Consider the following 27,330-nt stretch of genomic DNA (forward strand, 5'->3'; position numbering starts at 1 on the left):
TTCCAAAATGTGCACCCAGTATTGAAACAGTAGCCCGAGGGAAATTATGGAATGTAGGTAAAAAAGGGAAAATAATTTAATTGAAAAATATAAATATAGAATTCACACTTTATAGGTGTGCTGTGTACTTATTAATGACCAGTAAATCATATAAATGATGAAGGTATCCTTATATGTTTAACATCAACAAATGTAAACACGAGAAAATATGGCGCCTACAACCTACTACAGTAACAGTCATTACGAGGGTGCTTATGTTTGCTTTATAAACATGTCATGGCAAAAACAACAAATAAAATGAATATTTCATATATCTAAATGCATATGATACTTACAATTTGAGGGGACAAGGATGAAACATGGAATATGTTGGTAATGAAAATGTGTAGCACTGCGGCGGGACCGCACGTACACAGCGTGAAAAACTGAACATAGAAGAGTTCCACATAAAGAGGAATAACTCTCAGACTGTATAATACAAGATCAAGAAAGAGAACTCTTGGTTCCACTACACTCCCCGCCTGGCATCTTTGAGATGCCACTACTCATATGCATGCACAAAACATTTCAAAATTGTGATAAACTAGTTGATAAACAATACATCTCGTGATCACTTGATACATGAATCATAATACAAGTCAATGTTTACAAATTCATTGTTAACAGTCCATTATTCACAGTCCATAAGTTACAGTCCATAAGTTACAGTTCACTTTCTATTAGCAACACGAGATCATGAATTGGTCGAATGTAAAATGTTGGTTTTCCTGCTCGAATAGTTCGCACAACAACTTTTCTCACGATTCCATCGTCACTTGGAAATACGCGGTCGATAATACCAGTTGGCCAGTTGTTCCGATGCTCAGCGGGATCTTTCAACAGTACCACATAATCTTCTTTAACGTTTCTGGTTTTGCTTTTCCACTTACGTCTACTTTGTAGGATAGATAGATACTGCTTACGCCACTGATTCCAGAAAATATCTGCAAGGATTTGGACACGTTTCCATTGCGCTCTGTAAACGTCTTGTAGACTGAGTGAATCAGACACGACTGGTAGGAAATCAACTTTTCCGGTGAGAATCATAGTTGGTGTAAGAATCATTGGGTCATTTGGATCCGAAGGTATCGGTGCTATAGGTCTAGAGTTTATGATGGCACAAACTTCACATAATAATGTTGCTAATGTCTCATGTGTTAGAGGTTTACCACTAGATTCCAAAAGCATTGAATCGAGGATTTTCCTTGTCATTCCTATGACTCGCTCCCAGACACCACCCATATGGGAGGAATGTGGGACATTGAAAATCCAGGTGATGTAGGATTTGTCCAGGAACTGTTGAACTGGTCCCTCTTCTACTTTTATCGTGTTCACTCTCATTTCCTCAGCAGCTCCAATGAAATTGGTGCCTCGGTCAGATCTTATTATCTTCACTGGGCCATGGAGTGATAGAAATCTACGCAGTGCATTTATAAAACATGAACTCGACATCTCTTCAATAACCTCTATGTGAGCTGCTCTTGATGTTAAACAGGTAAACATCAGTCCCCATCTCTTGCTGTTTGCAGCTCCTCCTCTAGTTCTGCGGGTACAGACTTCCCATGGTCCGAAGACATCAATTCCAACAGATGTGAAAGCTGGGCCTGGTGTGATCCTGTCCTCTGGTAAGTCTGCCATCATCTGTGTTTCGAGGCCACGGCGAAGTTTTCGACAAGTCACGCAAGTGTGAATGAAAGATGAAATCATGCGCTTGCCTCCCAGGATCCAATAACCTGCCGTACGAAGTGCACCTTCAGTGAATAATCTCCCCTGATGTTTGACTTGCTCGTGAAAATGACGTATCAAAAGAACAGAGATATGACTGTTCTTGGGAAGAATAATTGGATTGATTTCCTTTGATGGTAAAAATCCAGCAGCTTTGTTCAATCTCCCACCAACACACATTAGTCCATTTTCATCTAAGAATGGTGCAAGTGTGGATATACTTGTGTCTTTGTTCAAAGGTTTTCCAGACTTTAAACTGTTTATCTCTTTAGAGAAGAATTCTTGTTGAATCTGTTTTAGGACAAAGGTCTCTACTTCACGAATTTCATCATGACGGGTAAGTTGCATAGGTTTCTGGTCACGACAAGCTCTAAACCTGCGGCAAACTCGCTTGAGACAAGCAATGACCATAATGAGACAACTCCAACGATCAAATCGATCAAATTTCTTGGTAATCAGATCAGATCCTGTTGTTGTAATGGTAACATCAGTTTGTGAACATATTACAGGTCTATCGATTGGACGGACTTCTCTGTCACTATCAGGTTCAACAAGTGGAAACTGTGTAGGTTTCATTTCCGTCACATCACACAACCATTGTGGACCAGTAATCCATGGTAACCGCATAATGTTGATCACGTTAGTGTTGCATCTTGTACAAGAATCTGCAGGATTCTTTTCACTGGAAATGAAGTTCCATTGATTGGCATTAGATATTCGTAGAATACGATCAACTCGGTTGCTTACATAGGTGTAAAATCTTCGAGTCCTATTACCAATGTAGCCTAACACAACTCTGCTATCTGTGTAAAATCTCATTGTTTGCAATGGGATGCCAAGTTGTACAGATATGATCTCTGCGAGTTCCGTTGCTAAGACAGCTTCACACAATTCTAGGCGAGGAATGGTGTGGCCATTAAGAGGTACTTACTTCTTCCCATGATGAATCGAACGCTTGTTTGTCCATCACTTACAGTTTTTATATATGCTGATGCTGCTATTGCCTTTTCTGAAGCATCTGAGAATATGTGAACTTCTGCTGTCTGGGCTGAACTAACAGAAGTGTGAGACATCATACGGGGAATGGCGATATCACTGAGACAGTGAAGAGACGATTGCCACTCCTTCCACTTTTGAAGATTATTGACAGGTAATGGTTCATCCCAGTCAACTCCTTCAGGTGTGCATTCTCGGAGAAGTATTTTACCGCTGATGATGATTGGTGATATGAAACCTAATGGGTCGAATAGGCTGTTTACAGTTGAGAGCAGACCGCGACGAGTAAAAGGTTTCTCTTCAGTAGGTACAGTAAACACAAAAGTATCGTCCTTCAGTCTCCAACAAAGTCCAAGAGATCTGTGTATCATGTCATCACTATCTATTTCTTTCAGCTGTTCTCCATGATCACTAACATCAAAGGCGTCCATCACAGCTTGTTTGTTGGACGTGATTTTGTGAAGACGAATCTGACCTTCCTGTTTCATGGTTGACTGAGTACGCTTCATCAGGCTGATAGCATCTGATTCATTTGGTAAAGAGATTAACCCGTCATCAACGTAGAAGTTATGCTGTACAAAGTTTTTCACATCTCGATCAGCGTGTTCGACAGTCTTAAGGAGTCCATAAGATGCAATAGCAGGCGACGGACTGTTGCCGAATACATGTGAAGTCATTCTGTACTCTATCATGATGTCATCTGGGTTGTTTTCTTTATACCAAAAGAAGCGTAGGTAATTGCGGTGGTCTTCATCAACACGAAATCGGTAAAACATCTGCTCTATATCTGCTGCCATCGCCACCTCATCCTTCCTAAAGCGAAGCAAGATCCCAAGACGACTGTTGATCATGTCTAGACCAGACATGAGTACTGAATTGAGGGAAACTCCACCATACTTAGCCGACGAATCAAAAACGCCTCTTATTTGATCTGGTTTCTTTGGGTTACGAACGCCAAACAAAGGTAGGTACCAGCAACCTGTGCTTGTTGGAGGTGGCGCAACTTCTGCTGCTCCACTGTTTAGAACTTTCTCCATGAATTTCACAAACTGTCTCTTCTTTTCTGTATCTCTCTGTAAACTGTTGTGTAGTATCTGAGCTCGATGTAATGCCTGAGGTCTGTTGTTAGGAAGATCAGGTTGGTTCTCTCGAAAAGGAAGAGGTGCAGTCCACATGCCGTCCTTGTCTTTAGTGAATGATATATCCATCAACTTTAGGAATAGTCTGTCTTCTACCGATAAACCAGTACAATCATCTTCAGGGGTCTTCATGAAGACATCTTCACCATGAAATTGAAAGTCACGCTCACCAATTATATAGTTAGACACAAGTGTTTGCCCTTTCACATCAATGTTGTTCTGACATGGTTGACTACACGTAACTCTACCATCATTGAGAATAGACACTTTGTTGACATTCACGGAAGTTCTTCTATGAAGTCTACCGAGACAAACTTCACCAATTATAGCCCAACCAAGGCTAAGTCTTTGAGCGAATGGTTCCCCTCGAGGTCCAGTGATCTGCTCTTCAATGTGATGGGCCTCCTCTACCAATAAGGAGCTGTATTTTTGAATTCACATCAAACTCAGGTATACTAGATGCAATTCTGAGAAGGTGAGGGTAGCTCTTAGCAACTTCTGGTGTAGGAATTTCAGAGGTTTCGTTAGGGATGTCATCACATTCCATCAGAAGAGGAAGGTCCATTGTCACAGCTGTGTCCAATGATCGTATCTTCATACTATATGCTTGCCGACCATTTTGGGCTGTCTTTCCCATACATGTTGTCAAAGTGTAATGAATGGGTGAGGACATAATGTTCAAGGCATCAAATAGTTATGGAGATGCAAGAGACTGGTTGCATTGGTCATCCACGATTGCGTAAACACGATACATGTTGTTAGGACAGTCTGTGTGAAATACATCCGCAAGGAAAATTTTGCTGCATGATCTGCCTTGATAATGGTCGCCACAGAATGTAGTACACTTGACACTTGTGTTTGTTGAAGCTTTCATAGGTACAGGCGATATGTTGTCTGTTTCTGACTTCATGGTTTGTAGAGCTGAGTTGTACATTTTCTCCCCGCCATGCATGCTTGGGCTTGATAATGGACCTTTGTTTATATGCAAAGCTGTCGTATGATAAATACTCCCACAAGCAGTACATTGGATTTTGACTTGGCAGTCTTTTGCCGTATGACTAGTTGAGGTGCAACATCTAGTACAAATGTTTTTACTTTGTAAGAAGTTCTTGCGTTCAAAGAATGGTTTTGCACGGAAGACTCTACAATCATGGATGCTATGATCTGCCTTATGATATGGGCAGCGGGCGTTGTTGTTGTTGTCTGTTGACACCTCAGACTTTTTGGAGTATACCGGTCTCTTGAGAGCTGGTTGTCGGCTGTTGGTGAATACAAATGCCGGATCATTTCTGATTTCACTCATTTCGCGTACAAATGTCACAAAATATGAAAATGGTGGGAACGGCACTTTGTTTAACTTTTTGAAATTGGAGGCTTTGGCGATCCATTTTTCCTGCAGGTGAAATGGTAATTTGTTGATGATAGGATTCACTCCAATTGACGAGTTAAAATACGATAGGCTTGTAGAAAATGTTGAATTGGCCATCAGTGATTCTATCTTAATGAGAATGTTTAACAAGTCATACAGGCGTTTGTTTTCAGCTGATGTCACTGGTCGGAAGTTTTCTAGCTGGTGACGTATCGACGCTTCGATCATTTCTGGTCTCCCGTACATCTCATCAAGTCTTTTCCAGATTATTTGAAGTGCTTCCTTAGGTTTCCCAGGATTTGCATTGCGAATTCCAATTGCTGTAAGTTTGGAATTGCCAGTGAGTCTATTTAACATTAACTCAAGTTCTTCATTACAGGAAACTTTTAGTTCACTGATAATATTGGTAAATGTTTCCTTCCAGGCATTGTACGAATCTGGCGAGTCATCAACGTTTGAAAAAGTTCAGGAAGCATTTGCTTTTTAATCATAAGCAGGGCCATTTCAGACAGCACATGAGGCGATTCAGTTGTGGGTATCTGGACATCAACAGAATTGGAAGGGATGTTTTCCACAAACTTCTGTGTTCGTTCCCCTGAACTCTCTCTCTCAATGTCCGCAAGGTCTCGCTCCATTGAAAACTCATCATCACTAGCACTCTGTTCTTGTTTCAGTAAATCTAAGTCAATGTCCAACTCACACTTTTTTCTGTTCATTTCAGCTATACGTATTGATTCATCTTCCTCAAGGCGAAGTTTCTGTTTTCTTAGCTCTGCTTCTTTTTTCATTACTTCCAACTTCCGCTCTTTTCTTCTTTTCCTCTCAGTGCTGGTTGTTGATATTTCTGAGGCTGTTTCTAAGAGGTCTAATTTTGCAGCTTTAATGTTGTCTAAGGCCTTGTAAACCACTGACTTTCCTTTCTCAAAGTCCTCAGTACATCGTTTCATCTCACTTTTACCTTGTTCACTTCTAGAGTGTCTTTGTAGAAAGACAAGGTACTGTTTAATACTGTTGTGAAATTCACTGAATGTGTTCTCTATATCACTCTGTAAGATTTGATATTGTTCAATGTTTCTGTCACATTTTTGCACACGTAGAATACATTTCTCGACTTTCCCCCATGTTTCGAATATAGGTTTTTTATATTTGGAACTTTCATCTTCAAATGCTAAGAGTCCTTTTTCACTCAAGATAACATCATGTTTATCCTTGGTAGAGGTGTTGGTTTCTGCAATCTCGTTCTGGGAATCACCGTTCGGTGGTAAGGGGAGCCCTCCAGTAGCCATGTTTCCTTGGTGTGTAAATTCAATTTACTGTACTGTTTGAAAAACAGCAAGTATAACCATATTCAATAATTATTGGTAATCTTTATTGAATGTAGATCTGATGTAGATCTGATGTGGTAAATTGCTGAAACAAATTATAAACAATTTATAAATACATGGGATAATATGCAAACTGACATTTTAACAATTCACACAATAATACATTTATATTATATATTTATATATGACGAATTCCAAAATGTGCACCCAGTATTGAAACAGTAGCCCGAGGGAAATTATGGAATGTAGGTAAAAAAGGGAAAATAATTTAATTGAAAAATATAAATATAGAATTCACACTTTATAGGTGTGCTGTGTACTTATTAATGACCAGTAAATCATATAAATGATGAAGGTATCCTTATATGTTTAACATCAACAAATGTAAACACGAGAAAATATGGCGCCTACAACCTACTACAGTAACAGTCATTACGAGGGTGCTTATGTTTGCTTTATAAACATGTCATGGCAAAAACAACAAATAAAATGAATATTTCATATATCTAAATGCATATGATACTTACAATTTGAGGGGACAAGGATGAAACATGGAATATGTTGGTAATGAAAATGTGTAGCACTGCGGCGGGACCGCACGTACACAGCGTGAAAAACTGAACATAGAAGAGTTCCACATAAAGAGGAATAACTCTCAGACTGTATAATACAAGATCAAGAAAGATAACTCTTGGTTCCACTACACTCCCCGCCTGGCATCTTTGAGATGCCACTACTCATATGCATGCACAAAACATTTCAAAATTGTGATAAACTAGTTGATAAACAATACATCTCGTGATCACTTGATACATGAATCATAATACAAGTCAATGTTTACAAATTCATTGTTGACAGTCCATTATTCACAGTCCATAAGTTACAGTCCATAAGTTACAGTTCACTTTCTATTAGCAACACGAGATCATGAATTGGTCGAATGTAAAATGTTGGTTTTCCTGCTCGAATAGTTCGCACAACAACTTTTCTCACGATTCCATCGTCACTTGGAAATACGCGGTCGATAATACCAGTTGGCCAGTTGTTCCGATGCTCAGCGGGATCTTTCAACAGTACCACATAATCTTCTTTAACGTTTCTGGTTTTGCTTTTCCACTAATGTCTACTTTGTAGGATAGATAGATACTGCTTACGCCACTGATTCCAGAAAATATCTGCAAGGATTTGGACACGTTTCCATTGCGCTCTGTAAACGTCTTGTAGACTGAGTGAATCAGACACGACTGGTAGGAAATCAACTTTTCCGGTGAGAATCATAGTTGGTGTAAGAATCATTGGGTCATTTGGATCCGAAGGTATCGGTGCTATAGGTCTAGAGTTTATGATGGCACAAACTTCACATAATAATGTTGCTAATGTCTCATGTGTTAGAGGTTTACCACTAGATTCCAAAAGCATTGAATCGAGGATTTTCCTTGTCATTCCTATGACTCGCTCCCAGACACCACCCATATGGGAGGAATGTGGGACATTGAAAATCCAGGTGATGTAGGATTTGTCCAGGAACTGTTGAACTGGTCCCTCTTCTACTTTTATCGTGTTCACTCTCATTTCCTCAGCAGCTCCAATGAAATTGGTGCCTCGGTCAGATCTTATTATCTTCACTGGGCCATGGAGTGATAGAAATCTACGCAGTGCATTTATAAAACATGAACTCGACATCTCTTCAATAACCTCTATGTGAGCTGCTCTTGATGTTAAACAGGTAAACATCAGTCCCCATCTCTTGCTGTTTGCAGCTCCTCCTCTAGTTCTGCGGGTACAGACTTCCCATGGTCCGAAGACATCAATTCCAACAGATGTGAAAGCTGGGCCTGGTGTGATCCTGTCCTCTGGTAAGTCTGCCATCATCTGTGTTTCGAGGCCACGGCGAAGTTTTCGACAAGTCACGCAAGTGTGAATGAAAGATGAAATCATGCGCTTGCCTCCCAGGATCCAATAACCTGCCGTACGAAGTGCACCTTCAGTGAATAATCTCCCCTGATGTTTGACTTGCTCGTGAAAATGACGTATCAAAAGAACAGAGATATGACTGTTCTTGGGAAGAATAATTGGATTGATTTCCTTTGATGGTAAAAATCCAGCAGCTTTGTTCAATCTCCCACCAACACACATTAGTCCATTTTCATCTAAGAATGGTGCAAGTGTGGATATACTTGTGTCTTTGTTCAAAGGTTTTCCAGACTTTAAACTGTTTATCTCTTTAGAGAAGAATTCTTGTTGAATCTGTTTTAGGACAAAGGTCTCTACTTCACGAATTTCATCATGACGGGTAAGTTGCATAGGTTTCTGGTCACGACAAGCTCTAAACCTGCGGCAAACTCGCTTGAGACAAGCAATGACCATAATGAGACAACTCCAACGATCAAATCGATCAAATTTCTTGGTAATCAGATCAGATCCTGTTGTTGTAATGGTAACATCAGTTTGTGAACATATTACAGGTCTATCGATTGGACGGACTTCTCTGTCACTATCAGGTTCAACAAGTGGAAACTGTGTAGGTTTCATTTCCGTCACATCACACAACCATTGTGGACCAGTAATCCATGGTAACCGCATAATGTTGATCACGTTAGTGTTGCATCTTGTACAAGAATCTGCAGGATTCTTTTCACTGGAAATGAAGTTCCATTGATTGGCATTAGATATTCGTAGAATACGATCAACTCGGTTGCTTACATAGGTGTAAAATCTTCGAGTCCTATTACCAATGTAGCCTAACACAACTCTGCTATCTGTGTAAAATCTCATTGTTTGCAATGGGATGCCAAGTTGTACAGATATGATCTCTGCGAGTTCCGTTGCTAAGACAGCTTCACACAATTCTAGGCGAGGAATGGTGTGGCCATTAAGAGGTGCTAACTTACTTCTTCCCATGATGAATCGAACGCTTGTTTGTCCATCACTTACAGTTTTTATATATGCTGATGCTGCTATTGCCTTTTCTGAAGCATCTGAGAATATGTGAACTTCTGCTGTCTGGGCTGAACTAACAGAAGTGTGAGACATCATACGGGGAATGGCGATATCACTGAGACAGTGAAGAGACGATTGCCACTCCTTCCACTTTTGAAGATTATTGACAGGTAATGGTTCATCCCAGTCAACTCCTTCAGGTGTGCATTCTCGGAGAAGTATTTTACCGCTGATGATGATTGGTGATATGAAACCTAATGGGTCGAATAGGCTGTTTACAGTTGAGAGCAGACCGCGACGAGTAAAAGGTTTCTCTTCAGTAGGTACAGTAAACACAAAAGTATCGTCCTTCAGTCTCCAACAAAGTCCAAGAGATCTGTGTATCATGTCATCACTATCTATTTCTTTCAGCTGTTCTCCATGATCACTAACATCAAAGGCGTCCATCACAGCTTGTTTGTTGGACGTGATTTTGTGAAGACGAATCTGACCTTCCTGTTTCATGGTTGACTGAGTACGCTTCATCAGGCTGATAGCATCTGATTCATTTGGTAAAGAGATTAACCCGTCATCAACGTAGAAGTTATGCTGTACAAAGTTTTTCACATCTCGATCAGCGTGTTCGACAGTCTTAAGGAGTCCATAAGATGCAATAGCAGGCGACGGACTGTTGCCGAATACATGTGAAGTCATTCTGTACTCTATCATGATGTCATCTGGGTTGTTTTCTTTATACCAAAAGAAGCGTAGGTAATTGCGGTGGTCTTCATCAACACGAAATCGGTAAAACATCTGCTCTATATCTGCTGCCATCGCCACCTCATCCTTCCTAAAGCGAAGCAAGATCCCAAGAAGACTGTTGATCATGTCTGGACCAGACATGAGTACTGAATTGAGGGAAACTCCACCATACTTAGCCGACGAATCAAAAACGCCTCTTATTTGATCTGGTTTCTTTGGGTTGCGAACGCCAAACAAAGGTAGGTACCAGCAACCTGTGCTTGTTGGAGGTGGCGCAACTTCTGCTGCTCCACTGTTTAGAACTTTCTCCATGAATTTCACAAACTGTCTCTTCTTTTCTGTATCTCTCTGTAAACTGTTGTGTAGTATCTGAGCTCGATGTAATGCCTGAGGTCTGTTGTTAGAAAGATCAGGTTGGTTTATGGAGGCAATCCATTATTTCCCAGCATGCATCTGTGCTCTGACGTAGATGAGACACATTGCTGCTGCTGACTGGGTCAGTGTTACAAACTGATTGCACTACGGGAAAAACATGCCTGAATGTCAAGCAAAATTTTGCACTGTCAGAAGAGGACAAGGATAGTATACATTTTCTATTCCTGACCCTAAGCGTGACTATGAATTGTGCAAAAGATGGATTCATAATTTGGGGAATGAGAAATTAAACATAAAGACTTTTGTGTTTGCATATCATAAAATTGTGTGTGAAAAACACTTTGAAGAGGATTATTTTGAAGATGATCTTGAGGTAGGAATTGGCTTTAATGTTTTCAATTTAAGTTAAATATGCATTTGATATACGAATGATTTTCAAATACAGATAAAATATAATTATTTTGATAAACAATCTTAAAAAATTTAAAAAATAGCATATTTCTTTAATAAAGGCACGCCTGATGAATTTCAAACCAAGAAAAAAAATGAGAAAGGGGGCAGTTCCTACTATTTTCCTTGACAGCAAAACTCCAAAGAAAAGGGAAACAAGTGAAAAAAGAATAAAAGAGAAGGAAAAAGTGGAAGTGAGTACAGGGTAATTTTAATAACTAACGTTGATACAGTCAAATTCATGAACAATGAATCTGTGCATTAAATAAAAGCCTTAATTTGTATCATTCTTGAATTCACAGCTACTTGAAAATATTCTTGTCAATGCTGAAGATGATGACAATATAGATGAGTCAGGCTGTTCTTATGATACTGGGAGATCGGGACAGAAAAGGAAAGGAGAAACAATTCCTGTGGGAAAATAAAAAAAAACAAAGGTAAGAAATTTAAAAGTTAAATGTATATATCTATTTTGTAAAGTAAAAGCAAAGGCATTTTACATTTAAAATCATACTGTTTTGTAGAATTCAAAGAACACTGTTGATGTTGGAATTCAGTTTGAATACATGGATGAAAGAACTATGAAAGATATGGGAACACAATGTGACATAAGAACTGAAAAATCAACAGATTTCTATGTCAACTGTAGATCAAGAGAAAACCCTGGTCTAGCAACATCTGATCACGGATATTCCTTCAACATCAGAAACTGACACTATTTTTCTCTCCTCTACACCTGTGAAATCTGCACAGTGCTTCTCGCACACGTTTGAATCGGATGAATTATCGCCTGTCAAATCAATTACTACCAAAGCTGACCCAGATTTCTCTTTCATTCCCTCAGATGAGTCAACAAATGAGTTATCAAATTTATCAAGTGATGAAGAGCAAGATGTAAGTACTACTGAGGATTCAATATTTATTGTCTTTTGGTCATGTATCAAATCTCTTTTCTGTATGTTAATGTGCCAAGTTTGTAAACAACCGTTTGATGTGTCAATGCTACAAACCATTATGTCAATGGGACATGATTGTCTGTGGAGTTTAATTGCATGAACAACCATAAATTTACTTGGAAATCACAACCCTTTGTAGGGAAACAACCCATTGGTAACATTATGTTATCAGCAGCCACATATTTTAGTGGATTATCTTTCTCAGGCATTTTAAACTTTGCTAAGTGCATGAATTTACAAATAATATCTAGAACAACTTTTACCAATAACAGCAGAACATTAGTGTTACCTGTCATAGATATGTACTACAGAGAACAACAAAATGATATTCTTAAAAAAATGAAAAGAAAAGCCCTAGTAATTTGTTGAGATGGTAGATGTGATTCTCCAGGTTTCAATGCTAAATATTGTACATATACAGTCATGGAGGCCATGACTTCTGCAATTTTAGATTTTAATGTTGTTCAAGTAAGTGAAACGGGTCATCTTCTACAATGGAGTTTGAAGGATTTAAGAGCAGAATTAAAATACAGAATTAGATTAGATTGTATCATATGTGTGTGCAAGTGATTATACACAAATGAGATGTTGTTGAAATATTTCAAATAAATATTGATTGTATTTGAAATCATTCTTTGGGAGTCTTGTTATTTAAGTGCTCTGGGGCTCTTCCTCTCTGGCTTTTACCGGTATATCTTAGATAGATAATATAAGCTGTCACGAGGATGACAGGACTAAGACACACTGTATCAAAATCTGGGTGCTGGGATATGTACTTTATGTGCTCGGTAATGTAGTCCGCCACATAATGTTCAAATTCATAGCAACAAAGACATTCCTTAAATGTAGGTAGAATTGTACAGTTTTCACAAGTACACCAATCCAATGATGCTCCTATCACATTCACATTAACTGCAGGTGGAGGGGCATCATTCAGGGCTTCAATTTCTTCCTCTGTAAACTCTGGTTCAAAATGATAGCCCTCAACTTCAATTTCATTGTTTAATTCACTTTCTGACGATGACCTTTTAACTGCGTAACTGAGTGTTGATTAACCAATGTGCCAAAATGCAATGTGTCTCGCTGACGTCGGCATCAGTGCTGCCCTCTCTTAGATGCTTAGAGATAACCCAGCAGGGAGGTAATGATTTTATCAATATGGCGGCTCCCATGGATTGCAAGAATTAGTTACTTTTAATGGAATATCTTCTTACTGAGGAACGCTATGTCTAATTGGCTTTACAAAATCATTATATACATCAAACTGACAAATTTGAGCCCTTGATAATTTTTTCATGTTCACTTCCTTTAATACATTGAACACAATGGTCAATGTGGAGTCAGCAGGGGGTGAGATAAGATGGGCGATTAAGACACAGATAAGATTTATAGCCTTAGTGTAGATTATGTGTGAACAAATAATTAATGAAGAATTACTTTAATGGATATAACATATTAAACCGTTACAACCCCCCCCCCCTCCTTGCCTTAAGATTTGACTCCGTTCAAATATAAAGATCGCGCGTAACAAAATCTTTAAAACTAGCAACATTTATACGAATAACACGCAATTAAAACAAAAAAAAATCACATGTTATATGCTGACAATGCAAAACAAAAATTGTTCAATGAACTATTTAAACATATAATATGACATTTGAAAATGCATTTTTATTTCAAGAAAAACAAAAACACATCTCAAATTAAAACATGTTACATCAGAAGCAATTATTTACATATTCCATATAGGTTAATATCGACATAGTATTAAACACATAGAAGAAAAAAAAGTCATTAGCAAATTATGTATATCTAAATTATTTCGTCGCAGAATTTTTAATTCCACAATATTCGCATATATAATAATCCATGTATTTACATCTTGCCTGTTTTCTGCGTTATAAAAGAGTGAATAACAATTTAAAATACTTTTTCGGTCGTATTTGACGTCCTATGCGCGTTGTCTTGAAAACGGGAATTTGCGCGTTGTCAATACCAATTTCGTTGCTAAGAGCTCGTTCTGATTGGTCATCGGGTACTGTTTGATCCGTAACTTCTTGCTTGTCTCGCCGTCGCCGTGTAATTCTTCACCACCCGTCATGTTGTTATTATCATCGTCTCGATATAAATCTGCGGCTCCTGGAACGCTTGTCTTGAACGGTTTTAAGCTATCTGCATGTACCACTATATAAGTATGTATATATACTGTATATTATTAATATAAAAATACATATTGTCATATTTTATACAAATATGTACAATATCATTTCTTACAGTCTTCTGTACCACAAATCAACAGACCAACCCGATAACGAACCTGACTGTAATAATACTAAAAACCTGTCGATTAAATTAACAACGCAACGCTTGACACTGTTTTCCAGAACGTTTTTGTTTGTTGGAAAGAAAAAAAGTAATGGTACAAGTAATGCACGATATACACAATTTCCTCGTTTATTCAATACACACTAAACAGTAGAAAAGCCCAACTCGCAACATAATACTTCCCACAATTTTACAGAACTAATTTGTTAAGAATTATACAGGTAATGATACAAGCAACGCATATTGCTGACCACATACTGGCCTCGTTTATTTAATACACAACGATCCTGATAACAAACCCGAACATTAAAAAATTAATTTTCTCAAAAAGTGTTTACCAGACGCCACAAAAGTGTCAACTCAATCTGTTGTTTGACATTTAGAGGCTGTTTAGTAAGTATCATACTATTTTATTATTTATCAAACGCACAACGAAAAAAATGTAAAAACTGAAGCGGGACAGACATACTGACGGACGCAGAGGAAAACTATACACTGTCGTGTATCCGCGCCGGTAGTGACATGTTTGGATAACGTGAAAATGGCGTATCCATTGCAAAAACAATGATTGTTGTGTCCTTTTTTCTCTCGACAACGAGGTAAATATTAATTAAAATATCGTAATAATAATTCATATTTTTCTGAAGGTTTTGCAGTTGAAAAAAGTGTGCCTTATTTTTGTTCATCGTTAATAAAAACGACTTATTTATAGGAAAATCAATCGTTAACGTGTCATTTAAACGCTAAAGCTAAGAACAATTTCTAGATTACGTAGATAATATAACATACTAAAAATCTGAAGCAGCCAAAATTAATTTTAAACATTACATTAACCAAATAAAATCAAACCAATGTCTTTTTAATACATTATTATGTATAAAAATAGCAAGAACTTCATGCATCTGCTAAAGAAGTAGTACGGTTTGGATAAATAAATTATTCCGGTTTGGATGCTAAAATATAAATTGTGCAAATGGTACAGTTTGAATAATTTAAATTTATAGCATTTTTTACATATTTTAGACATAGAGCAGTTTGCTTTTCATCGGTGTGCAACCGAAGATACATCTTTTTAAAAAATAGTGGATCATTCAATTACATAGCATGCAAAAGATGTATTTAAAGCCAGGTAAAAAGAACTTAACATACAGACGGTGAATTTTTCTTTCCTGTCCGACATTTTTTATAAACGTGATGAAACCAAACGAAGGGGACTATAACTGGATGACTAAGTTCATTTCTTTAGACAAGCATGTTTTCTTCCTCTGATAAAATGGTATGTTAAGTATATAATTGATAAGAAATTGATTATTTAACTAATAAGGAATCATTCTTTGACCGAGTATCATGAGTTGATTATTTTGGTCGGGGCGTGGTCAAATCCAATAAAGCTCGAGACGAAATTATCACCTCATCTATATCTATACTACTATATTAAAATAATAGACCCGAATTTTTTGGCTTTAATACCGAGAAATCGGAAGAGTACTGCCATTTGTTTTATATATTTTAAACTTTATTGGCACTCGAAGATTACCAATTTGTTTTTACTTTTTCTCAATCAAGCTTCTCTAATTAATAATCAACGAAAATTCCTTTAAAAAAACCCGGAAATCATATGGAATTTTCGGATTTTACAACCTTGCGCATGCGCATTACATTCACGCTAAATCACGGGAGGCTCTTTAGTTTTTGTTTCCACAATATTACATTTGCATGGATAAACTCAGAAACGATATTACAAAAAAGTGTAAATTTTCATTGAAAATTTGTCATATATATTCTGTTCATCACGAGAGATAGCTCGAACTCAGTGCATTTAATATGAAAAATTACGATACATGTAGTTCGGAATGTCAACTTGAATCGGGTGAAAAACGTTGCTGGAGAAAGTGTTAAATTCTTCATTAATATGAATTAAATTTTTAGATGATAGGTATTTACAGCCTCAAAATTGTTTATTATGGATAATTTGACTGTTATTTTCAATTCAGCTTCGTTAATATCTCCAAAATCGTTTCGGAGCGATTCTGCAATTTTTTGCTACATTACGGGTATATGAGAGACATTTTAACTGTGGTGTAGGCCTGTCCCGAGACATAGTTGGATTATTCTAACTAAGCAGAGTGTAGTGAAATGTAGGCATAAAGCTTTATTATGTAGGCTAAATGGCAACAATACGGTGTGTCGATGTATCTATTTCGTAAATGTCCAATATCATATACAATCTCAACCCATGCACGCACGGGTCAAAGTCTAGTAATATCAAAAGAATGATTCCTTATTACTTATATTCATTTAATTCACAGCAATTGTACGCTTAAATATTTGAATATTAATAAGCAAACGTCATTTGAATTTATTTGACTGACTATGAACAAATTGATATGTAGTGTTATCACATGAAAAAACACTGAACAATGTAAATATAGTTATATCAAGTTTTTTTTTTTACTAACATCTCAAAAGAATACTTTCTTTAATTTTAATTTATAAAGAAATTATGAGTTATAGCTCGAGGAACACAATGAAATGTTTTAAGAAAAAGTTTTTCACCTTTAACCTGAAAAGCAATACATCATATTAACACCTTAACAGACAACTATCTACTACTTTAATGACAATCGACAATATGACGTGGGTTTTTTTTAGTTACTTCACGATATCGTGAAGTAAGTTGAACGGAGAAAGTGCTTGATAATAATACTATTAACATGAGCCTCGTTTATATTCAATACAAAGCCAGTTCATCGCTAAACGAAGAAAATTATACGATTATTTCGCTCCCAGTGATATAATACAAAAAACCATAGTTGTCTGTCAAGTCGTATATTTACTCTGTTGTTAGAAATAGTTAGTCCAGATAATTCAAGTGATGACGAGACCTAAATAAACATCGCCATTTTATATGTACATTTATTCAATCATAATTCTCACCAGACAATCAAAACGATAAATATGTATCTATGTTTATCAAGAAGTTTTGGTGACTCATGCGGGAAATGAAGGTGGCGTTACTGCAGAAAAAGTACAAAACCCGCGTTAGTATATAATGATAAAAATTTCATAGTTATAAATTTGCTAAAGCGCAGTTGTTAGGCTGTTGTAAAACTAAAAAGTTGTTTAGGAACGTTTCAATTTATAATTTTAAAAAATAGACAAGTATGATGTTTGATAAGTTAAATACTCTGTATCAAAAGTGAATTTTTTTTCATTTTCATGAAACCCATATAACGGGAGACCAATAATTAAGAATATCCACGTTATCACGGTTTGTTCTGTGTAGTGTACCTATATATGATATCGTTTCAATTTTAAAAGAGAAAAAAAAACACATTTGTATCATTAGACGATTTTACAGACTATAAACTTTTTAAAGTTGGTATAATTCTGTATTTGACTGATCTCTTTTATTCTTTCACGTTTAAAGCCGATAACGTTATAGAATCATAACTTAATTGAAACTGTCGTAAACACTTGTTTTTTTGTGACGGTAAAGATTTTTGTAAGGCTGAATCTTTCGAAATTAATATCGATAGAATGATTATACAACAGAATTAACATATCTGTAAAGCACTCTGTATGCAATTTTTATAAGCCAATTGCAAGTTATTTGGAGCTTGTTTAAAATTGAAATTCAAATTACGGTATATTATGTTTTTTTGACTTAAATGCATAATTAAGTCTTTAACGTTTATCTTTATGTTTTTAAACAATGTGACTTCGTATGTCTATCACATGACGATATCCATGTTTATTGAAAGCATTCTTTGCAGTGAGGACATGTATATCGCACAGTAGCGATGCTATATTCTCTTCGTGAGGGGATAATTCAAAGAACTGTTTACACTCTTATATTAACCACATCCAAACCGTATCAGATGCGTATCCAAACCGTTCCTATTTTGAAAAACAAGGTCATCCAAACCTGTTCCGTTGTTCACAATTAATCGACATAAACTGCTTGTTTACATAATATTAACACAAACTTCATAGAACTTTAAAGATTTTATATGCTTTTAAATAGATCTGACGATCTTTTTAATGTAAAAATAGACAATGTAAGCCTTAAATAACACGAAAACTTATCAAGAAGCAAACGGAGCCTCCATTTTCACTTTATCCAAACACGTCACTACCGGCGCGGATACACGACAGTGCTATAGATCCCTCCGATAAAACCGGTTTGGGACAAAAAAGTTTAAATACATTGATATGCATGCGTACCCCAAAACTAGGAGGCACATTAATCTCATCTTTTTTTTAGTCTTTCATTCTCTCCTTTTTTCAAATCATTTAAGACTTCCCAGGATCTGAGCTTGTTGTTCTACATGTAGCACAGTATTAAATTATTTTGCATCCAGGTGATGATACTTTATATATAAAGTTCTCAAAAACACAGTCCATTGATGGGGGTTATTTATGCAGAGTTTACGTACACAGAAACAGGGTCCACTGATGACGCGTTATTTATGCAGATTTCACGTACACAGAAACAGGGTCCACTGATGACGCGTTATTTATGCAGAGTTTATGAACACAGAAACAGGGTCCACTGATGACGCGTTATTTATGCAGAGTTTATGAACACAGAAACAGGGTCCACTGATGACGCGTTATTTATGCAGAGTTCATGTAACAGAAACAAGGTCCACTGATGACGCGTTATTTATGCAGAGTTCATTTACACAGAAACAGGGTCTATTGATGACGCGTTATTTACGCAGATTTCACGTACACAGAAACAGGGTCTATTGATGACGCGTTATTTATGCATATTTCACGTACACAGAAACAGGGTCTATTGATGACGCGTTATTTATGCAGATTTCACGTACACAGAAACAGGGTCTATTGATGACGCGTTCCTTATGCAGATTTCACGTACATAGAAACAGGGTCCACTGATGACGCGTTATTTATGCCGAGTTCATGTACACAGAGACAGGGTCCACGGATGACGCGTTATATATTAAGGTTTATGTACACCGACACATATTAAATTGATGAAGCCTTGTTTTCATGCAGTTTGGTTTTGATTTATGTGGACTATCCTGTTAAAAGAGAACAGAATTATAGCAGACTTCCTAGAATGGTAATGATTCATTTTAACTGTAATAATGTATATCTGGTAAATTTATAATGAAAACTTTTATAACCTCGTTTTACTATACTTTTAGAGTTAGCGTTGGCTAATCAGAGGTGTTACTGTCCTTTACTCTTTTTTGTGTCCCCGAAAAGGACTTGACTTGGTCCTCCTGAACTTGAGTCCAGCTCTCATGATTCCACTACACTCCTTAGATCTCCATGGCAGAGGTTAAACTATGTTGAAAGAGTGGTCGTCATTATTCCCCTCTTACCCTGAGCATGTATGTAATACTGTAGCCAAGGCATCACTGATACACGTCTTATTTTCACTCATTCAATTTTTCTGTCAATCATGGATGTTCTTCACTGCAGTTTGTACAAAGAATAATATGTGTGCATTAATAGAATAATATCTACCCTACACGCATATAATTTAAAAACTAGTTATCTTTACAGGATATACATGTACATGTCAATATACATAATTATAATATTCTGCATTTTTTTTAAATATGTGTCAAGTGTATGTTTAAAATATACACTATAAAAATACAATTGATCTTGTGATAGACACTTGACCCAGTTAATTGGGTTTTTTATGCCATTAACCGTATATTTTTCTTCTCAGTGACCTGTGAGATTTGTCACTTGTACTCTGGCTTTAAGGATGGCATGGTCTTCCTCGTTTGACTTCTATCATATCTCTGACTAAGGTTTTCAAAATCGCCCTTAAATTCATTTCCTTTGTATCATTGAGTGTTTTGTAGTAAACCATATTCAATAAAGATGGAACTCATTTTCCGTGCGTTTTCTTTGCTTGATAGCGTTTTAGACGGTCAAGTAATTATGTACCTGAAGTGGACTACAACAACTGTTATGATCTGATCTGCATTTGTTTGTTCTAAGACTATACATGTATAAATGTACCTGCCCCACACGATTCCTCCTCAGTGCTTTCAACACCTTTTGGAATTGAATAATATATAATAAATAAACATGTACCCAAATCAGTGCTTTTATGTTAATTTGTTTGTTATGTTACATGAGCATGTAAGATTATCAAAAACATAATCAAATATCAAAATCAAAAATATACATTTGTTTTTGTGTAATTAATTAAACATATGCCAACTTCCATATGCAAAACAAATAATTGTTTGATAAGCAGTGTATTTAATCTAATATGAAGTCAGAAAAGATCCTCTTTTTGGGTTTTCTCTTAGGCATAATTTCCTCCTCAATACCACTTTCTTCCTCAGTTGTTTTACCAGTTGTGGTGTAATCATATTGCTCACATTCTTTCTTGCTATCTAAAAGTAAAATTCAGCTTGTAAAAAAGGTAAACAGTCAAATTAACTTACAGATTGTCTAAAAACATACATATAAATTATTTTTTTTTTACACTGAGTGACAGTGAGTGGTTTTATACATAACATACCAAAGGAAAATTTTACCTTTATCAGGTTGAACTTTAGGCATGTCTTCTCGGGCTTTCGCATCTCGTTAAGTGCAGCTACTGCATTACTGCTGTCGGCCCATCGAATAAATTTACCTTCAATCCAAGAAGGGATGACCAATTTATCTTCCTGGTATCCTCTCCAAAACCGCAATGACCATTTTTTGCGCCCCGCCATTTATGAACACCTGAAAAAAGCAATAAAAAAAGATGAGATATCTTTACATTTAATTAATTCAACCATGAAATGCTTTGTTTACATCCGAAATTAAATACTAAACTAGCATGTTCACTCAGCTATAAAATATTAAGTAAGATTGGCAAGTGCACTTAACTGCATTGACATGCTGGTGCAAATAAAATACATTGACATAGCTGAGTAACTTTATTGACATTAAACTAATCATGCCAGAAATATGCAGTATTCGATCAGAAACATGTCATATTCTCCACCTCTATCACCATCTTTCCATCTCATGGCGCAGGGGGGTCATAACATACCCCGTACCATCTGGTAGACAAGCTGCTTTCCTCTATAACTCATCATACTTGAGCAACATTCGCCTGGCTGGTCTGCGCATATTTTGTAATTTTTGAATATTCACCAAAGAGGAGCATGGGTTTTCGAACAGGTTTTCCAAAGACGTTTGTGCAAACACATCACAGAGAAAACGTTTGTCTGCTCTCTTCTCTAACACAAAGGCAAATTTCCCTTTTTAGGTCACCTGAGTCACCCAACTGGGCAATTTTTATTTAAAGAGAATGTTTTATGAATACTCTTTTTAGTAAAGAAAATTAAAGATTGTACATGACAAAACAATGAATTTGTATTTATCATCAGTCTTGGTAAGCAGTTATCCTTTGAAAAATGTCTCTTCAATTTGTGAAAATGTTGATTTTTTTAACAAGCGACTAATTTTAAGATGACAAAATTACCCCGAATCAAAAATGACTGAAAAGTCACGACCTATTTGCAGACGTTCCTCTTCGAAATCTGGAAGATTTCGGGAGGGTGAAGAGGTACGTTTCTGATCCCTGGAAAATCAAAAGTCAAAGAAGGATAACCCAAATCCTTTGTATGTGTTTTTTCGTAAGATGTTTACACACCTTGCGATTGTTTTGTTTTTGGCAACCGATTAAAAATTACACTAAAACTGCTTTGCTGTCGAGTTGTATACTCTTTTAAATATAAACATTTGAAAACACATAATAAACTTAATATACCTGGTCCATGTTTTTCAGAGAAACTTATGACCCATACCAACATTTTTTTTTGCAATTTTTTTAGTATTCTTTACATTGATGGAATTGTGATTTTAATGTTATTAATTAAAAAGATATTAAGTTATTTGATATTACGTTTGTATAATCACACAAAAATAAAATTCGTTCAGTCGACAAGTTTCTAAATCTTCGTAACATTCGTACATTCTTTCGTAAAACTCTGGACAGCATTTTGTTGTCAAAGAGGAAGGAAACTCAAAATATGTTGTATAATAAATCAATTTATATTCATCTACTATAATTGTAAATTGTATTTATTTTCATTAAGAACCCTCGGAACAAAGAAAAAATCAAGAAAATCGATCGCTTTATTTAAATTTCCCGCCACTATGGGAGCTGCCATTGAACTTTAATCTATGACGTCCCACCATCTATTCAGGTTTGTTTTATCAACATAGCATCAGTATTAGTAAATCATGATATTCACTCTAAATAACAAGTTCTGGAAACTCTGAAACAATATCGACTTGATACCATTCTTTTACCTTTGACTTTCCACTAAATTACAAACCAACCTCAAACAGCATGTTCGTTGAATAAGTTAAGTGTTGGAGACAAAGGACATCTCCACGTAGATGACAAGTATTGTAGAAAATGTCTGCCGTCGTTATTTCGACATGGTAATTCCGACTTTAGAGAAAATATTTAAACAGCCCAATTACAATTATAACATACTTACAGCGAAGAATTTGACTTGGAATAAAAATTTACTCAAGGCCGGTTTCAACCTTGAATGATAGGAGATTAACAGCTGTCATTTATTTGATAAAAATGCATATATTTATGCATACTTGTACTTATTCTTTAGATTGACGTGTGAACCTAAACATCTTCAATTTTCTTCAGTCGATTACTTGAATAACAGAAAGGCACAAGTAAGCATTTTTATTCAGAGCACATTGTACATTGTATATGTAAACCAAACCAGAATAGATTGTGTGACGTCAAAATAATCAATTTTTTGGTTTTTAATACAAAAGAGTTCTACATCATGTCAGCTTCCATTAATTACGATTTCTCTAATTTCAAACATGCATTAAAGCTTAACTATTTAGTTTATTTTCAAAACAGCTTTACTACATGTGATAATTTAAACTACTTTATTAATTTAAATAAAATATATGTTTGACTTTCCTTTCTCTTTAAATTATAATACAAATTCAACCCTTGAATTGTATTATATACTTTTTGCCTTTTCTTCCCATTTCGGGATATTTTCAAATGGTTCTACATCACTTCTCTTGAGAGAAAATCTACAGTGACAAGTCATATGAATTACAATAATCACCTTAATTTAGCCAAAATAAAAAAAAAATAAAAATTTATATATCATTATATAGGAGAATCTCCTCTTAAGAAACCGGAATATAAAAATATTCAGAGAGGTGGACATCATTGCAAATAAAGCAAACATGAAATGCCTGCTGGGTTTGCCCAAATGAAGTCAAAATACATGTAATATATTGCACATTTCACAAATGAAGACACACAGAATCATATTACACAGGAAAAATGTCCACATGTGTAAAATATGTGTATAATTTTACACATGTTTTGCACATATAATGCATGTGTACAACACATGTTTTAAAATTTATATGTTGAACACATATATTATACACGTGTGTAACATATATATTTTACATATGTTTAACACATATATAAAATAATATATGTTCAATACATGTTTCAAAGAACATAAACACGATAAAAAAAATGTTGAATTTATTATTTATTTTCATGACTTTCACCTATATTTATGCATTTATTAACAAATATTTGTAAGAATAAAATTTATCTAACAAACTATGGCAGAGTAACTTACAGAATATTTATTATAAAAATATAGTTAACCAATTCCGGATTAAAATCTCGATTGGCTTTAATTTTGTCGTTTGCAATCATACGTCATTTTTTACGTCACGGAAGCAGAAGATGTTGATCAATCATTTACAGATATTCGATTTGAGGCTAAAGGTAAGGTTTGTCAATCATTCTTATTCATTTATTTGTATTGTAAAATTATACAAATATTGCTGGTAGCAACCTAGTCATTTTACAACACGTCAAGTAGCTTGTGTTCTTCGGGAAAATTCGGGTTCAAAACAAGAAACATGTATTGTCAACGATCGATGCTTATCCAATCTACTTAGGTGAAATTGATGAAAGTTTTTAGATGAACTATAAAGGCAAATACGGTGATTTAATGTATATAATACACATAAATGTATATACTACATCTGCTATATGTAGGTAAACGGTAGGTCTGTCGGTAAACGTTTTCCACAAAGCTACAATTAAGCAGTTGTAGCTGAAAAAAAGCAGATTTATAGACAGAACAATGCTTGAAAATTAAGCAAACATTAAATATATGTTTATCAAATGTATTTTTATTTAGATCAGACACATTTCAATCTTGAAAAGTGAAAGTAGAATAAACTAGAGTAAAGCTCGTTGCAAAGTAACGAGTAGCATAAAACTTAAAAGCAGCAAGTCGAAAGTTTTATATAATTTTGTTGTAGTTGTTGTTGATATATCAAAACTGAAAATTAAATTGATTGTTTAAAATGTTATTTATTATGCAACAACTTGCTAAAATGTTCAGTCGGTTACTTAAGTGAGTATGCTAATCAACACACTTTATTTTTAGACAGGTCACAGAAGACATAAATAAACTAACGCAGTGGATAGCAGGGATATGTCTCTTTAAACTGTTTATGCAGTTGTAAGTATTATAAGTAAAATTCAGTATTTTATCTTCAAAACTGATTCTTGACTTTCTTTTGAAAGTATTCATGATTTAAATTTTGTAAAAGAAAATCAATGAAATTTTCATATTAATTCTAAATGTCATGTTTTAAGTGTTTTTTATTATTATTAAACATGCAATAATATACCTGCAATGTACTATAATATGCAACTTATTTTGATATATACAACTATTGTGTGTAAATTCTTTTCTTTTTTGTAGAAAATGGCTATAGTACAAAGGCTACCAATATTGGTCGGTCAGGAACTCCGAAGACATAGGGTAATGAATTTTTCAAGATCCAAACATTCTTCTTGATTTCATAAGACAGTTATACACTGCAGCTGGTATAAAAGTGACAAATCATGGTAATTAAATCTAAATACGTAGAGTTCTGACTGTATTGTTAATATTAAGACTTTCTGTATAGTGTACTGTAATTTTTAAGAGTTGAAAATCTAACTTTTACAAATATTTCAGGTTTAATTATAAAAATATTATCATAATATGTCTGTTTTTCTCCTCAAAATTAAATATTTATTTTATGCTGATTTAAAAACCTCTGATGATTGTATTAAGTTGGTATAACTATGTTTTAGAAAGAACCCAGTCCACACATGAATTGATAAGGTCAATGCACTGAAAAGAAGGAAGTTGAAGTTAGATCGACATAGAGATGGCTAGTTTTTTTGGTTAGTTTGTCAGTTCTGTTGCAAAAATATGTGCATGCAGTATCAGAATTCTGTTAAAGCTGCTTGGTATCCACTGATGGCTGCATGTTTGTATTATTAGTTACTTAATTATCTCAGACTTCTTAAAGTTGCTGTTAGTTTTTAGCAATCAAAAGCACTTGTAACAATGAATTATTATATAACATGTACATGTACTTGCAAAACAGCAATATAATTCTGAAAATCTGGATATTTCAGTTTTTATAGTTTTAATAATGGTAATTCTAGGATGTACAACAATGACTTTTCTTACATGTGTATACAGTGACTGATTTAAACAAATACTTGTTTTTTAGTTTTAATATTGAAAGTCTGATGTTTATTTTTCTTAGCTGTTCCGCTCTACAATGGACTAATTTGAGATCCTCTCCCCCTGGATGGCTGTGCAATTATTTGTACAGGCAATTCACTCCACCAGGAAAGAGTTCTGTGGACATGAGGAGGAAGTAGATGACAGTAGCACTTGTAAGTCTGACTTTGTAATATCATGTGTATGATATACTTATATATTGATAAAAATCAACAATAGATGTACTATTAAGGCATCTTAAAAGTGTCAGATCTAATGTATATATCATGGAATCATTAAAATTCGTGGTGGCTCAATTTTCGAGGAATTCGTGGGTAGCCCTCTCCCACTAATTTAAATCCTCAACGAAAACAATTTTAGAAACAGTTATCTTTGTTACTGAAACAGTAGGCTACGCATCCACGAAATTACATCCCCACAAAGAGCAAAAAAGTCATAATCCACAAAAATTGGCCTCCACGAATTTAACTGATTCCACAGTATACTACATGTATTGGCTAACAACTCAAACAATTGAACTTAACATGCAACCATTCCCTTCTTTGGACATAATTATGTACAAATAAAGTGCATCATGTACATGTGTATAAATATATATAACTATTTATTGAATGATACTTTATAAAAGAATTTTGATTATTTTTTCTTCATTTCTTTAATTCAGAGGTTATTCTTAACTACGAAAAAGTTTACCGAATGATAGAAGTTCTGGCCAGAGTTTAAAGGTGAGAATTATAATTATATTATATACACGATTGTATAGTAATAACTACATGTTTGTAAGTTCTGTTAGAGAAATACATATATTTAAATTGAAATGAAAATTTGATTCTCACATGACAATTTAATTTATATCTTCAATCTATGAAATATACCATGACTATATATTAACTTGAGATTTTTTTCTGTCACCAGAGTTCTATGTATCAATAAAAAAAGACAACAGACGAAACATCTGGGAGCTTCTGCAGGAAAAAGAAGAAAGAAGAATTAAAGGTTACCAAGCGGTAAGTTAAAAAATTGTTGTGATTTCACTCTTTTACAATATTAATACATATTCTGACCTAGATTACCAGGTACTTATCTAATATATGTCTGTATGAATTTTAGTATTGAATCTATATAATGTAATATCATTGGATAGTGTAACAAGTGTACATGTATACTGTAAAACAGAGACATAGCAAACAATAACTAATGGTGTAGAACATTAAAAATGAAATAGAAACAATACATAATTATGTATGATTGTGTCATTTTTCTTTTTTTTACAGGAACAAGGAAGAGAGAAATGAATTGTTACATGGCAATGAAGAATAAACTCCTGAGAAC

The 27,330-nt window shown here is 35.2% G+C and overlaps 2 protein-coding genes, 1 long non-coding RNA gene and 1 pseudogene across 3 annotated transcripts; 2 read left to right on the forward strand and 2 right to left on the reverse strand.

The window, feature by feature from the left end:
• LOC128171086 (uncharacterized) lies at nucleotides 1-2,572 on the reverse strand. The gene has a single exon (XM_052836840.1). It carries the CDS (start codon nucleotides 2,389-2,391, stop codon nucleotides 703-705), a length of 1,689 nt encoding a protein of 562 aa, XP_052692800.1. The 5' UTR covers nucleotides 2,392-2,572; the 3' UTR covers nucleotides 1-702.
• Nucleotides 2,573-5,859: 3,287 nt separating this feature from the next.
• Nucleotides 5,860-10,660, reverse strand: LOC128171130 (uncharacterized). The gene is made up of 3 exons (XM_052836880.1): nucleotides 8,432-10,660; nucleotides 7,121-7,171; nucleotides 5,860-6,678 (listed from the first exon to the last, which is right to left on the reverse strand). The coding sequence occupies exons 1-3, from the start codon at nucleotides 10,584-10,586 to the stop codon at nucleotides 6,617-6,619; spliced, it is 2,268 nt and encodes a 755-aa protein (XP_052692840.1). The 5' UTR covers nucleotides 10,587-10,660; the 3' UTR covers nucleotides 5,860-6,616.
• Nucleotides 10,661-10,806: 146 nt separating this feature from the next.
• Nucleotides 10,807-12,216, forward strand: LOC128171113 (uncharacterized; annotated as a pseudogene).
• Nucleotides 12,217-26,028: 13,812 nt separating this feature from the next.
• LOC128171135 (uncharacterized) lies at nucleotides 26,029-27,330 on the forward strand. The gene is made up of 4 exons (XR_008242012.1): nucleotides 26,029-26,153; nucleotides 26,663-26,723; nucleotides 26,914-27,005; nucleotides 27,273-27,330. It is a non-coding gene; the product is annotated as an uncharacterized LOC128171135 (long non-coding RNA).

This window comes from Crassostrea angulata, chromosome 2 (genome assembly GCF_025612915.1).
Source record: "Crassostrea angulata isolate pt1a10 chromosome 2, ASM2561291v2, whole genome shotgun sequence".
NCBI lineage: Eukaryota > Metazoa > Mollusca > Bivalvia > Ostreida > Ostreidae > Magallana > Magallana angulata.

Bases quoted from the DNA above. Each gene is read 5' to 3' on its own strand.
- LOC128171086 (XM_052836840.1), bottom strand. From the start codon at position 2,391: ATGCGGTTACCATGGATTACTGGTCCACAATGGTTGTGTGATGTGACG.
- LOC128171130 (XM_052836880.1), bottom strand. From the start codon at position 10,586: ATGGAGAAAGTTCTAAACAGTGGAGCAGCAGAAGTTGCGCCACCTCCA. The intron at 7,172-8,431 runs CAGGCCCAGCTT...GCCGCAGTGCTA, and splicing joins ACCAGAGGACAGGATCACAC to CACATTTTCATTACCAACAT. The intron at 6,679-7,120 runs GTAAGTATCATA...AATTTGTTTCAG, and splicing joins CATCCTTGTCCCCTCAAATT to CAATTTACCACATCAGATCT.